Source organism: Apostichopus japonicus, chromosome 11 (genome assembly GCF_037975245.1).
Source record: "Apostichopus japonicus isolate 1M-3 chromosome 11, ASM3797524v1, whole genome shotgun sequence".
Classification (NCBI taxonomy): Eukaryota; Metazoa; Echinodermata; class Holothuroidea; order Aspidochirotida; family Stichopodidae; genus Apostichopus; species Apostichopus japonicus.
The window spans coordinates 7,596,256-7,612,182 of record NC_092571.1 but is presented as its reverse complement, the minus strand read 5'-3'; the positions used below and the strand labels follow the sequence as shown (position 1 = coordinate 7,612,182).

Genomic DNA, 15,927 nt, shown 5'->3' with positions numbered 1-15,927 from the left:
TAGGGAGCTTTACACCCCAGGTAAGACATTACCTCAATAGCTGGCATAGACAAAGGACATATGAACAGGGTCAAAGACAGGGTCCAGCATAACACTATCCAATTAAAAACTGGACTGACAATACACAAACTATATGGCTATGGCGAATTCAAAATCAGTTTTCAGAGTGGTCGTACGAAGATCCATTATGTTTTTCATTATTCTATAAGGAACAACATAAAAAAAAAAAAAAAAAAAAAAAAAAAAAAAAAAAAAAAAAAAAAAAAAAATTGCCATAGACAAATGTAAATGCTTAATGATTCCTGCTAAACTAATCCCAGCCTGTATTTATCTGTTGTTACTCAGATTAAAATATTCTCCAATATCTCACCCTTTTATAATCCCAGCCTGTATTTATCTGTTGTTACTCAGATTAATATATTCTCCAATATCTCACCCTTTTATAATCCCAGCCTATATTTATCTGTAGCTACTCAGATTAAAATAATCTCCAGTATCTCACCCTTTTATAATCCCAGCCTATATTTATCTGTTGTTACTCAGATTAAAATATTCTCTAATATCTCACCCTTTACTCAGATTAAAATATTCTCCAATATCTCACCCTTTTTTTGGCTGCTTCAGCTGCCTGTGTTGCTGCTTTTAGATCAGCCAGTTGTTGCTCTAAGCCCTCAATTTCTTCCTTCTTGGCTTTCTCTCTGGCCAATTTGCCTTTCTTCGTCAAAGCCTAGAACCAGAAAACAAAAGCAAACAAAATGATCTTCAATTTTTCAATTAACAAACAAGTAAAAAAACTGATCTTAAATTTTTCAATTAATCTGCATGTTACCCTAATTTTTTTTAAGATTTAAGATCACGTTCTATTTCAAGTATTTTTTTCCCCCTTTCTAAGCACTCAATTATCCACCACTTATCTCGCGACTTAAATACTCCTGTTTGTGACGATATACCCGAAGGAACTGCCTTCTTTTGTTTAAGTTAACACATTTTCCTTTGGATATTTCCTTTTCATTTACAGCTTCTTCTTGTGATAACAAGGTGAACTTTGACATTTTTAACTTTTAGATTTCAGGAGACTTCATTTCGTGCATCCAGAAGATACAATTTTCACCACAAACGTCATGCAATCACAATATTTCTCCTCCAAATCTATGAAAATAGTATGTGATTAAGTGTCTTTATAATTCTTAACATGACCGTCCCCTTGAGAGAGGACTAAGAAATTACATAGGAACTTGATATGTGTATTAAGTCATATTAATGATGGTTTGAAGTGATAAACCCTTTTGTCCAGAAATGTTTAGTCATGTTCTGGTTGAGCTTCTAGAATTAACAAAACAATGGACCTAACATCAACGTTAGACCTGCGACGAGCAAGTGATGTCATCATCACATCGATATTTACAGAGCATCCCAGAGATTTAACATATTGATGTTAATGTCTAAAAGACTGGAATAGCTTCTTCTTAGGGTTTAGATTATGATATATTAACACTTTTTTTTTTAATGCCATTGTGGAAGATCTGTCATTATCAACTGTGTTCACAGTTTTGGTAAAAGTTATAGCAGCAAGGTTTCTAGGCTCCAATGCAGACACTGGACTATTGTACATGTATTTAACATCATGTACTTTGTGAGCTAGTTTAACATACTGCCTCTGGTGATTTCATCTACCAGGCAAATAATGTAAAACCCAACTTTTGATAGCTAATACTGGAATAACTTCTAGTTGGCATGTGGTACCATCCAGATATCCTGCATATATAGCAACCTGCATATATAGCGTCCTGCACATATAGCTACCAGCATATATAGCCACCTGCATATATAGCAACCTGCATTTATAGCAACCTGCATATGCCAACCTGCATATATAGCAACCTACATATATAGCAACCTGCATATATGCCAACCTGCATATATAGCAACCTGCATATATAGTTACCTGCATATATAGCAACCTGTATATATAGCAACCTGCACATGTAGCTACCTGCATATATAGCAACCTGCATATGTAGTTACCTGCATATGTAGCTACCTGCAGCTACCTGCATATCATTACCTGCTGTTCTTGTCTGGTAGGTTTTCCGTCTATCTTGTTCAGCCCGTTAAATATCTTTACATAAAGAGGATTCTTCAGGACTTTGGGGTCTTCTTCGTTTGGCAACCTCGACTTAACCTCGGGCCCGTTGACCTTGTAGAGTTCACAGATTAATTGCAGTCCCGCATCTCGCACTTCCCCTGCCGTGTGCTGGACAGCTTTCATTGCGAACGTCATGACATTATCTACTGTCAAGCCACTGTGAAAAATCAGAAGAGAAAGTAGAGCAACAAAGGGAGGCACTTCCAACTGCAGGTCAAAGGTCAATGTTACTGTCTATACCATTATAGACATGGTTTTAAAATAAGTTGAGAGGAATGTGTAGCAAGCTAACATTAGAGACTATCAATTTCATTTCATCCTGAATAATAAATAAGGCTGACCGGGTTGACCACTCTATTCTTCACTGAATACCACCAAAAAACAATCTCATGCTTGCTCTGGCCAAGGTAATTTGACAAAAAGCTTGATGTAGACCACTGAAAATATGCAATAATGCTGATAATTATCATTGGAGGGATGCAGCCAGGGGCTTGAGAGGAGGAAATGGGGGAGGGGGGGTCAGGCATTGGGCCCAACTCTCTTCTGAACCTCTTTGGCACGGGATAGTTGTAGGCTGGTCGAAGGGGAACTAGAGGAGGAAAGAGGGAGAGGGGCATTGGGCCCACCTATCTTCAGAACCTCTTAGGCACGGAATAGTTATCCATCGCCTCCTCACCTGTTATTGTCAACACCGAGATCCTGAACCAGCCGGATAACAATGTCAACCTTTGTGACGGCCATCTTGGCTTGACTATTTGACTTGAAAGGAATAGTACATTGACCGGGAACAGTATGCAAATGACGCACTTCGCGCAGGCCAGCAAATTCCACGATGTAGTCTACAGCTGCTCCTTTTAACCTCGCATTCTGTAAGGTGTAAAATGATTGAGAGGTTTTAGCAAACAAATATGGAATTGGAATCAATGCAGCTACATGAAAGTCTAAGGACTATCGATGGTTGAATTTAAAAGACATAACCTTTAAAGTGTTCCTCTAAAGATGTTTCTGCCCTTCACTCTGCTACTGATATGTAAATAAAATTTATGTTGAAATAGATAAATTTGACAAAATGGAGATAACCTATGACCCTGATGATGCAATGTCAGTAATGCTTGTCATGGGAGAATGGGGTGTATGGCAGGTGAGAGAAGACTGGACTGGTTGATCTCATTGAAGGACATACCCCTCAAGTGACACATGATTAATAAGTCACATTAGAAATTGGCATAAAAAATAGAATGTTAAAATATTTCACAGATTTCTTTTAATGTATGGATATTTCATGCAAAACCTGGAATTTAATACAGAAGAAATCCAAAACACAGTTTCTTAAAAAACTTCTTTTCACTTCATTGTATACATGCAGTGACCCTATTGTATGTGATAGCCATAAACAGGGCGAAAACGTTTGCATTGTGGATCAGCTGACCCATGCTATATAGACCATGTGATGTCATGCAAATTTCTTTCCAATTTCTAGCACACCGAGACAGAACGCCAGCAATCATTCTCTGTGACTGAGTGAGTGAGTGAGCGTGCCTCCTCCGTCCCGGCTTCGTGCCAAGGGTAACTGAAATTATGTAATATTACACAGAAATGGGACTTCTACAACTGGAAGGTCTGTAAGGGTGGTGAGACAAATGATGGTGATTTATTAGATACTTGTCAAAAGACAGATTGGGGTTTATACAGTCAAGATGATTTAAGAGATTGAGAAAACTCTTGAAGTGCTTTACCTTCCTATGTTAATCCAACTCCTGAGAGGAATGACAGCTTGGGGGGGGGGAGGAGGGGGGACTAAATGTCTAGTTTCTGACTGATTGACACTTAAAATCATCACTCTCAACCACATTTGTTGCAGGCATTCTTATCACACCCAAGTACAGTCTCAGGCTGTTCTTTATTTTATTGGCGAGGGAAAGTAACATGTAGACATGTGCCAACTCACTTTGTTCCTAAGTTCAGTGTACATTATAAATACAAGGCATCATAAAAATAAAAGTTCCAAGCAACATTCAAATTACCGTGTCCCCAATTCGGCCCATGAGTTCCGGCAGGACGTTCTCCACGACATAGCTTGTGTCGTTCTTGGTCATTTTATGTTTCACCAGCCAGTCTGCGATGGTGTAACTGATTAAATCCAGGGTAGCAGTAAAGACCTAGTGAATTAATTCATATACAACACTCATGGAGACTGATATATGTGTGATTACTGCATTTTATGTTTCACCAGCCAGTCTGTGATGGTGTAACTGATTAAATCCAAGGTAGCCGTAGTGACCTAGTAAATTAATTCATATACAACACTCATGGAGACCGATATATATGTGTGATTACTGCATTTTATGTTTCACCAGCCAGTCTGTGATGGTGTAACTGATTAAATCCAAGGTAGCCGTAGTGACCTAGTAAATTAATTCATATACAATACTCATGGAGACTGATATATGTGTGATTACTGCATTTCTAATAACTTTATATACCGAAGTAAACAAGTACGACAGGTAAACAGAGAAAACTTTTGGAAATTTATACAAATGTCGGAAACAGTCCGGTGTGAAAGTCTTTACAACAAGATATTTTAAGCATAAATCATGATAACGGTCTTAAACATTCATTTTTATATTCCACAAAATTTCTTGTCTTTGGATAGCTGCACATGTTGGTTACTCATTCAACTAAATCTAACAAGGAACCATGTCAAAAAAAAAGCTGCAGCAGCTGCAAGATCACCTGCAGCAGGGCTGCATCAATATGAAACAACAGAGATTAACTCAGTCTGTATCGTTCAGTTAGCTGTTTAACTCTTTTTATGATCTTGTTACTTATTAGTTCTTAGATTCACAATTAATATTGCATTAACACCAATGGCTTTTTATAACAATTATATTTAAGAGGGCCTTGGGATGACTAACCTCGTCTAACCAAGTAACCCTCCCGAAATAAGGTTGAAATAAAATAAATAAATGAATAAATGAATGCTAAAATAAATAAATGCTAAAATTAATAAATAAATAAAATGAATAAATAAACGAAGAAATAAACGAAGAAATAAATAAACGAATAAATAAACAAATAAATAAATAAATCAATCAATCAATCAATAAATAAATAAAAATAACTGACTGACTGACTAGCTGACTGACTGACTGACTAGCTGACTGACTGACTGACTAGCTGACTGACTGACCGACTAACTGACTGACTAACTAACTACTGAAATTGCTTTGCAAAAATTATTTTGTAAGATGCAGACTGCTGCAAAAGGTACCACTATTATGATACCACTCAAAATGACTTACAGCGATAACTTTATCTTTCAGCAATTTCACAATCAGGAACACTGTAGCCCTCAGGATGTTTCGGAGTAACTCTTTGTCCCTCTCTTCAACTCCATCTAGATGAGATCTGACCTCATTAAGTCCTTCTTTCCTCAACGACCAGTTTTTGGCAAAAATTTTGAAAACCTGACAAAAAAATGAGAAAAGCATGTTATCTCACTATGAAATGCTGACTTGAAAAAAAAACATTCGTCTGCTTTGGGTTTACAAGATAAATACTGAGCATCTAGATGTGAGCACATACCCTTACTTGGTGTATTTATAGCATCCTGTGTATTGGTCACACTTGGATAACTCTTTTATTCAAATTGATTCGCTTGAAGTAATCAATCAACCTGTAAATTTTTTATTTTAAGAAACATTGGAAATTACCAAATTTTCAACCCCCCAAAAAATCAAACAATTTTTCACTCACAGTTTGTTCCCCGAAAGTGTCGATTGCACCAGATGCTTCTCTAAGTACATCAGATGTAACACCTGGAGGAAGTTCACTGGTCCCCGTTGTCTCCTCTTGTTTCTCCTCTTGCTCTATCTCCTCCCTCGTAACCTCCGGCTCTGGACTACGAGGTGATCCATGGATGGGATCGGGTTGATCCCGAGGCGAGCTGGACAGAGGATCAATGTTTATCATTTAAAGAACACACAAACCCCATAATAGGTTGTTACAAACGGGGAAAAGGTTCTGCTGGGCTAAACTTCCAGTATTAATATTAGGCTGGTAGTTCCTTAGAAAAGTGCGCATTTTATCCTATGATGATGCCTGAATTCACCCCAAAGATTGAAAAGCAGATGGAATTATGGTGGGTATTCAACAAATCCATGACTCGATGGCCTTGAGGATGTGTCGGAGTACGAAGCCAGACAAAACCTGCTGCTAAATTGATCTGATAAGTTTACAAAGACATTACCAAGGTAACTGTGGGAAGGACACATCAATCAAAATGCTGAAATGAATTTCTTCTCCTTCTCAAGCAAATTCCAGATCAAAATTACACAACCCAAGGAATGCAGCTATTAACTACAGTGAGGACACATTTGTACAGCTATAATAATATATGGGTTACTTTTGTAATATACAGTATATATATATACCTTTAGATTTAGCAGTAGTCTATGAACTTTTCAACTGCTATTCAAAGTAACATTTTAATAAATTTTTAAATGTCATGATATTAAAATAATCAGTAGTACTAATAATAATAATAAAAACAAATAATAAAAATTAAAATAAAAATTATTTTTATGATAATAACAATAATAATAATAACAACAACAATAATACTAATAGCAACAATAATAATAATAATAGTAATAATAATAATCCTTACTATAATTTGGCTAAGCTTATAATTGTTTGAAATCACTTTTCTCCGTCGTCTGCTGCTCGATTAGACTACAATTTTCGGAAAGACATAATTTGTTTTTCTTATTGTCCTAAGGGGGCTTAGTTTTGGTATAATTGTCGCGTTTTGGTAACTTAAGAATAAATCATCTTGAAATATCCATTACAGATTGTTTTTCGTATCGTGAGCTTTGTGTTTTAGGTGATATTTGCGCTCCTTCGTCGACGTAGCGCTGCGGTATAAAATTTGTTTAAATGAAACGAAGTTGTACAGTTTGTAGATGTAGGCCTACACGCCAAGGCAGATGTAGGCCTACACGCCACGGCAGTAGCGGGATAATTAGTAAGTGATTGGTGAGTTGTGTGATCGGCCCTTCAATTTGCGAGTGAACATGTGCCTCAAACAGTGAGCGAATTATGTTATTCTCGGATTCGGTGTGACCGGGACGTCACCGTACACACACTATCCTTAGCCTAGCTTAGAGGTTACACTGTTACACTTGGCGCTGTTCATGTACGCACGGTACGGTAGGCTATATAGTATATCCGAACTTGGCATAGCCTTGGCCTAATGTTTACACCTGGTGCTGTTCGTGTGTAACGTGGTGATGTTCGTGTGACTACGATTGGTGAGTTCAAGGGCGGCGGAAGCACTTTCAATCTGGGGGGGCACCAACATCAAAGGGCACTTTGCAGAAATTCGATCGGACTGATGCAGCATTATATTTAGTACCCTTTATAACTCTTATTGTATTATCGTATTTGCATATGCACATCACTCCATCAACGTCCCCCCCCCCCCCTCAAGGAAAATATGCATATAGCACTGCAATATCCAATGTGCAAATTGGGGGGAAAAAGGAACAAGTTTTCTTTTGAGACAAAATGAGGAGAAAACATGCTATATAGTTGCTAATGTAGGAATCATCTGAATTAGAGTTTATATCTTGATAATATCTTAACAATTTTTTTTTCCATTCGAAATAGCTTTGAGTTTGACCAACAAAAATTCATTAAAAGTCAGGGGCGTAGCCAGGATTTGCAAAGTTGTATGCACGACTATCTGAGCGGAGCGCCACCATCGGTTGGCGCGGAGCGTACAAGAAATTTTTTGGTTTTACAAACCCCTTAGATGGCCGGAAACGGCCCTCCCGAGTGTTCATTCTGGTTCCCTGGCCTCTAATTGCTAACTTGAGACACCTCAATTTTTATGTAGAAAAAGGGCACATTTTTAACCTGAGGAAAAGTGGGGGGGGGGGCACGTGCCCCCTGTGCCCCCGGTTCCGCCGCCCTTGGGTGAGTTGTGTGATCGGCCTTCAGTTTGCATTCAAGTAATGTGCCTCAAACAGTGAGCAAATTATTCTATTCTCGAATTCGGTAGACCTGGTGCTGTTCGTACGCACGGTAGCACTGCAGGTTGACTATCCTAACTTGACATAGGCCTAGCCTTGGCCTAATGTTACACCTGTTGATGTTCGTGTGTAACATGGTGATGTTCGTGTGACTATTCTTAGCCTAGGTCTAACGTTATTTGCATTTAAGTGAACATGTGCCTCAAACACTGAGCGAATTATGCTATTCTCGGATTCGGCGTGACAGTGACGTCACTGTACACACACTATCCTTAGCTATTCTCGAATTCAGGAATTCAGTGTGACCGTGACCATTTTTAGCCATAACCATATGACTTTTCAAGAAGGACAGTACTGTAAATAGCCTACTGGGGTTAAGTGTTCTACTGAAAAATCTTGCATAAAAAGCTTTGTAGTTTTCAATGGTATACACAGTAAGCTATGACCAGTGGATGCTTAGTGATAGCCACAGTAAAGAGACAACATGTTACTGACTACTGTATTTAGCTTGACAGGTACCAAATTTCATCTGTTACATTACCTGAAGGGTGCAGACTTAGTTGCAGTGAATGTAGATATATGTTCTCATTTGTTACATTGTCTGAAGGATGTAATGACATCTTTGTCATTACATGACAAAGATGTAATGTCATGTAATATTGGTCATGAAATATTGGTCATGAAATATTGGTCAAAAAATTGACCAATATTTCACCGCCTCCCTGCCACAGGCACTGCCCCTAATTCTATCTAATAATGCCTCTTCACCTTTCAATCGGTACAATTTCACAAAGAGCAGCCATAGTTACAGCCATAACTATACAACCACAGTATATTGGCATATTTTATATACAGGTATATCTGCTAGTAATCATAATAATAATAATCACTTTTTAAGAGTTGGCAAGGGTCTGTCCTCTGCTCTACCACTAACATCTACAGTATCCTTTTCTCTAAGTCTAGCATTTCTTGGTGACCGCTCTTCAGGATTCCTCTCACGTCTTGGACTCCTTTCCTTTGGAACATCAGATGGAGTATTTTCACTCTGGGGGGTAAAAAATATTTAACAAGCTTGAGAATGCTTCAAATCTGTTGTGTTTAAAATGTAAGAGTTGTAGGATTTCACATATGAAATTAGACCATGCTGTTGATACACAGTTATGGTTACATTTATTTCAATATACTGTACATATCATGACCCAGAATCATGTGACTGTATAGCATTATTATATTACTGTATATCGTCTGTGCCATATTTTTCCTCAAATTTGCCAGACGTTAGTAAAATGAAAAGCTAGTAGGATAGTAATTGGGTGACCAGACACAGGTAGTTGGAAAGTGCTAAAGCATTAACATGTTCTGTTAAGTTAGAAAGGAGTACAAGTGTGTATAAGAGTATGTAAGGAACAATCTTCAAGGTCTTCAATATGATCACCCCTCCATCACCCCCTCCCCCCACCCCTCCTCGCCAGCATCCTAATTCCTAACTTTTTCCTTGGTTACTCATGTTGTGATTTCCCTAGGATAATCATCATACATAATATGTTAGATACTATACAATAATTACTACTTTGGTGATTAAATTCCACATTTGACTGATTTGGTTGAAGTTGAATGCACATGGATTGAATGCAACAGCAACACAGACATATTTATTTACATTTGAAAAAGAAATCCCCCTGTGACAGGGAGGATGTTAACAGTCATATTCCAACATAAACCTTATTTAGTAACCACATTTTTTTTCCTGCTACCAGCTCAGAGCAAGTTTGGCGACCCACTTTGGAGTTACGACTGACAGTTTTGGAAGCAGGAGTATAATATGATCTTATCTATCAGCGCTAAATATTGATTTCTTGATTAACTTTAACAATATTTAGTACATTGATTTTGAATCTAGTAATTAATCCCAGCTATAAGAAAATGCTAAATCATTATAAACAAAATAATGTTTGAGAGATAATGGCAGTAAAATGCTCGAAGTTTTTGAAAAACTTAACCATTGTTATTTTTTTCCAGCAAAATACATTTAGGGACACTTTAGTGATGTGTAAACACCTACGTGGTATTTCAAATCTCAACTTTTGATAGACAAATAATACCTTGATTATGGTTTCAGATAGTGAAGAAATCAAAAGAAATCAAAGAATGAAGAGATACTTGTGCAGTATATGGATTGAGATCCATTAGATTTCTGTGCACTTAAGGAGCTAAATTACTCCAATTGCAGTCCACGTACATAGCTAGCTTTACTTTGGAATATAACTGTTCATGTATATTGGTGGTTTAACACCCTGAATTTCACAATAGGACTGGATGTTAACTGTCAATATCTTGGCTAGAGGGTAAGGGGAGGAGTTAGGGGGAGGAGTTAGGGGAAGGGGGTTGGGGAGGATGCAGAGGGGAGGTATTGACCCTTCACTTTCACTACCATGTATGTTGCAGTTCAGGGAGGTGAATATCATAGCTGAGGTTCAGGCAAATTCAAAATACTCCAGAAAATGATGTTAATGTTCAACTCAGATAATAATAATGTTACATTACTCAGTGATGATAATGTTACTTTTAAATTGGAGAAGGAGGTGTCTGGTGCACTCTCACAGGTTTATGGCTTACATTATTTGGTGAGCATTAACTTCACATTGTAAAAATATCACACAGTGCATTATGGTAAATTGTATTAGAGAGAATTCAACCAGTACGGAAAAAGAGATTGTAAGGAGAAAGGTTATAATCATGAAAACTTGTTAATTTTAGCGGGAACATTGATCTTTCTACTAGTTTTCTACTTACATCTTTTGGAGGCCAGAATAAAAACTAAAAAAAAAAACAATGCACAGAAAGGATATTTGCACAATACAACCAACCATGTAGATTATGACATTTACATCATTTACTTTTACTCCATCTTAACAAAAATGAAAAAAATGCAGAACTTATTAATTAAATCCATTTAAATGTAAACCTCCTTTCTTATTTTATTAAACTTATGGTATTTGCATATATTGTGAAATCAACCTAAAGCACAAAAAAAAAAATCAACTTCACATCAAAATTTCAGGTCATTGCTAGGTCAACACAAAAGGTCAAAAAGAGAATGACATGGCCATCAAACTGTTGTCCTTCATTACATGAGTCACCATGAATATCAAGTCACTATGAATATCAAGTCACCATGTGTATCAAGTCAACTTCATACTTAGATTTGTAACAAGTCCATTCCACCCTTATGTAAATCACCTTAATTCTATAGCTTTTCATATACATCATGTCAAATTGATACTTGTATGAAAAGTATGACGAAAATGTAGTCAATCATTGTTTAGTAATCATGATCTCATTTCATGACATAGTATTCATATCATGGTAACTTGAATCTTAAATTAATGTTAAGTAAAGTAGCATGTCCTTCCACGTTTAGGTGAAATTGACATTACTTGTCATTTAGCCTCTGAAGAAGATCCTGCTAGGATCGAAGCGTCAGGCCAACTGATTTTCACACATTCTCTTACACAGGCTCTCTAGTGGATAATAAGCAGTTAGCTAACAGTTTTATTTTATTTAGGTTAAATCGGGGCAGGTCTATGTCAACACAACTAATCATTTCAATATGAGATGGCCCTCCATTCTGTTTCTTGTCCAATGATCTTATTCCATGAGTTGTCACATATCTCAAACAACTTCAAAGGTTTGTACTTTGATTTCTAACAATTCTCTTTCATCTTTAGTTCATTCACCTCATTCTTTGGTCTCTCAAGTATATAGAAAGTCCTTCTGCCTTTTATATGAAATCATCTCACTTCATAAAATTTCTATGTCAATTTGATACTCCCATTTGTAACAAGTTGCTTTCACAACCTTCAGTCACTGGCCTCATTCCATGACTTCTCATGTATATGTATTTTTTCTTTTTTAGATCCTCCTGCAAGCAGGAACTTGCGAAGAAGCCATCATTGGCTTATCAAACCGCAAGCTGACCGAAGCCAGTCTCTTACATTCATATTTAACGTCCATGATTATGAATTGTCAATTGTCAACAACTCTCTTAACATACATTATTCTTTGTCAACTTGATACTTAGATAATGTAACAAGTATTTCAATACTCACTTTGAGTTATCGATATCTATATCATGTCAACTCGATACTAATATGTAGCAAGTCCCTCCATCTTAGTTCTAATCAACTTATTTTCACGACTTGTAATGTAACAAATATCAAGTCGACTTGATACTGAAATTTTTCTGGAAAAGAAATTTTTCGTTACAAATTTACCTTTGAACTCTCCAAGAGATCATGGAGTTCCAGCTGTTTATAGATTTGTAATCTGTACTCATCCATTTGAATTTTTTTCACTTTGGCCAAGTCATAATCTTCTGTTTCAATCGCTCTCCTCTTCTCAACCTCAAACCTGCCGATCCTCTCACCGACCTAGTAAACCCGATGAAGGGCAGGGAAGAGACATATAATGAAAACAATTTCCTTAGATGAGATGTGATTTAATTTACTTAGGTTTGATATTATTTCCATGAACTATTATTTTTATAAATATTTGGACTTTCTTCAATGAAGGAAGGTGGGAGGGGAGGGGGGATGGGGGTAAATTGAAACTAACTTAGCTTGAAAGAACAAGGAAATGACCTGCATCACAGAAGAGATGTTAATATGATAAAAAAAAATCCCTGCTCAACCAATTGAGCTATTTAGCTTGGCACATTTATCAGTTCTTCTTCATTAAAGCCGGAAGACTTGATTTATTAAAGACTGGATCGAGTCTAACAATGACTTCACAGACAAACTTTGCAAGAAGGTTGAACATCTGTTTTTCAAATTCATTCCTTTATCCATTACTTTATTTTTATATGAAGGTGATATATATGTAAATGTTGCTACAGAACTACTAAAATGCTGATGGTTTTAATACCAGAATATATTAACTGGCATTTATAAGTTATGACATTGTGAAATATGGAACCATAGGGGTTTTCAACAAGCTTTAAAACATGGTTCACAATTGTAGCAGCTCATATAATCTTCTTGTTCCTCCGCAAGTATTTAATGTGTCCTCCATGTTGATACTAGTCCAGAGGTCACCCTCAGGGGGTAGGAAGCTCCCAAAAAGTGGGGGGGCACTTTCTCATTCCACAACCACCACTCGTTATGCTATTGACCGATACACACCGGCCATATCAGTTAAACATATGATGTGTTTGTATGCTATCAATACTATTTATTGAGATTGCTAACTGTGCTACAAAAAGATATGGGAGCCATTTTAGAAATAGCATGTACAGACTAAAAATAAATAATTAAAATAAAATATTAAAATGAACAAAGGCTTAAGATATCCAAAAGACAGTTCTTCATCATAGGAGCACATTTTATTTGCCAGAAGGGCATATTTGCTATTTTGGAAAAGTGGGGGCATGTGCCCCCAGGCTCCTACCCCCCTGGCCACCCTACATGTGATTAGATTTGAATACAGCATGGTTCCTATAACTTTACTGATATCAGCAACCATGATCAGTTCTTGAAGCTAGTCAGAGAAACTAAACTTTTAATTTCGGAATAAAAGATGTCAGGAGATAAATAATACCTTCTGAAGATCAACGATGGCTTGTTTTAATCTTTTGGCAACGTCGTATTCCTCCTCTGTAAGATATAAGATCAATTGGATTAAAAAAAAAAAATTATTTACAACAATTAGTTGCAATTGCAGCATAATTTCCCATCCAACTAAATAAATACTGAACATAACATGATTGCATTGTTAGTTTATTGCATTAATGTCACAGCAGATTGTCGAAGCATTTTAATTTCCCGCATAACATTAACTGTAGCCTATTGATATACCACACTCTCTCAGAACATTTGCCTAGCCTAACCTACTGCACACCTTGCTAGAAGTTTTCTTTAATCTCCAAATTGTTTTCTGATATTCTAAATGAACACACAAGATGGACAATTGCAAATTAGCTTCTTGTGCATGAGATCTCATAAGTTCTCGCAACTCCTCAAGAGATCACGAGAACTTTTCATGAGATCTCTCAAATCTTTCGCGAGATCTCATAAGTTCTCATCAACTCTTTGTGAGATCTCATAAACGTCTACGCAAGATCTCATGACCAGTTGCAAACTTCTTGCGAGATCTCATATGTTTTCATGAACTTCTCGTTAGAACTCCTGCTTTTCTTGTGAGAACTCGTAAACTTCTTGTGAGGTCTCATAAGTTATCACAAACTTCTCGCGAGATCTCTTAAGTTATCACAAACTTCTCGCGAGATCTCTTAAGTTCTCATGAAATCTTGTGTATTTCTCGCGAGATCTCGTAAACTTCTCACGAGATCTTGCGAGGAATTTTTATAAGGGACATAATAATAATAATAAGGGCTGAAGCTGTTGTTATTATGAAAGGGTTGAGAATTGTCTTTTATTCCACCCTTTGTGGAGAGAAGAAATATTTCGTAGTGTCAACACCACTGAAGTTAGTTTATAATATTCAAGAGAATCTGGATTGGACAAAGAATATTTCTATGAAATCGCAACTTAGCACCGTTAATTAAGCCACATGTAATCACATATATGAAATGTGATTTTAATAGAAAGAGAAAAGAAGAGCATAAAAAGCCTCAAAAGGCAAATATTTTTTTTTTTTACTTTCCAAATTATCATTGATCCCTTCAAATAGATTATGTAAACAAACACACATAAACACTAACATTGTTTTAAAGGCCACTTTTAAAGCCAGTTGGGACAATTTTATAATGCTAGTACCACTCCATACTGTACTCTAATATCGTGCTCCAAAGCACTCGTACTGACAGTATAAACAGTTCCTAGAACCTTTCTCTGATAGAACAAAGGATATCCTATACTCAGGGATGTAAGTGCAGCCAAAAAAAAAAACCGGAAAACTATTCGGAGACCCCGGGTGAATGCCGTCCTAACACATCCTACTCCTAGCTTTGACTACTTACACACTATCGTTATGTTAGGCTAGCTCAGAAGTATTAGCGCTAACACATCTTACCCCTAGTTCTCACTACTTACACACTATCGTTATGTTAGGCTAGCTCAAAGTTACGAATACGTCGCAGCGAACTACGGAATAAAAAACAGTCTCACATTCGAATGCGATCACAAATATCGACTTTCATATGCGTATCCCGTAGATTTCCGCCGCTCAGAAATATCACAAGCGTTAATTCCGAAAGTTATGTCGAGCACCAGCAGTTACGAAGATATCAATTAGCAGTCCAATCAACGTGAATTAGGCAAGGTTTTTCAACGACAGAAATGAGCTATGGCGATTTGAAGTTCGCACGTACGCAACGATATTCACATGGCACAATGTTGTACAGTGCAATGCGATGATGCGAAACAGGAATGGTATTTTGATTGATTGATGAGTGAAAGTTGAAGTTAGCTTGCTGCAACCCGCCAGGCATTTTTGCCGCGTTGTGTCTTTGATATTCGAACAATTTTGTAAAACTTTATTGGAATTAAAAAAAAACGGATTTCCGTAAAAATACGGAAGACTTTCATCCCTGTATACTGCTGATACTTTGATGATGCTAATACCAAACCACAGTGAAGTTCACTAAAATGCCAAGTCATGTTTCATTTCAATAATGCAAAGAACAAAATATCTTTGGAACATTTGTTAATTTGCTTCTGTTGGCGGGTTTTGGTTTATGTAGTTTGTTAAACTGTGTCTGGCAACACAAGTAAACTGGTTGAAACAAAT

The 15,927-nt window shown here is 36.8% G+C and overlaps 1 protein-coding gene across 3 annotated transcripts in view; it reads right to left on the bottom strand.

The window, feature by feature from the left end:
* Positions 1 to 15,927, bottom strand: part of LOC139975962 (centrosomal protein of 104 kDa-like) — a 32,143-nt gene that overhangs the window by 10,813 nt on the left and 5,403 nt on the right. For 2 of the 3 annotated variants that reach the window (XM_071984271.1, XM_071984272.1), the window contains exons 7-16: positions 13,777 to 13,832; positions 12,456 to 12,611; positions 10,975 to 10,998; positions 9,072 to 9,226; positions 5,903 to 6,092; positions 5,449 to 5,613; positions 4,171 to 4,305; positions 2,823 to 3,013; positions 2,066 to 2,303; positions 605 to 727 (exon numbers count right to left, since the gene is read on the bottom strand). In XM_071984271.1, coding sequence (XP_071840372.1) covers positions 605 to 727; positions 2,066 to 2,303; positions 2,823 to 3,013; positions 4,171 to 4,305; positions 5,449 to 5,613; positions 5,903 to 6,092; positions 9,072 to 9,226; positions 10,975 to 10,998; positions 12,456 to 12,611; positions 13,777 to 13,832 — 1,433 coding nt within the window. The remainder of the gene's footprint in view (positions 1 to 604; positions 728 to 2,065; positions 2,304 to 2,822; positions 3,014 to 4,170; positions 4,306 to 5,448; positions 5,614 to 5,902; positions 6,093 to 9,071; positions 9,227 to 10,974; positions 10,999 to 12,455; positions 12,612 to 13,776; positions 13,833 to 15,927) is intronic. The other variant, XM_071984273.1, reaches the window with a different exon arrangement.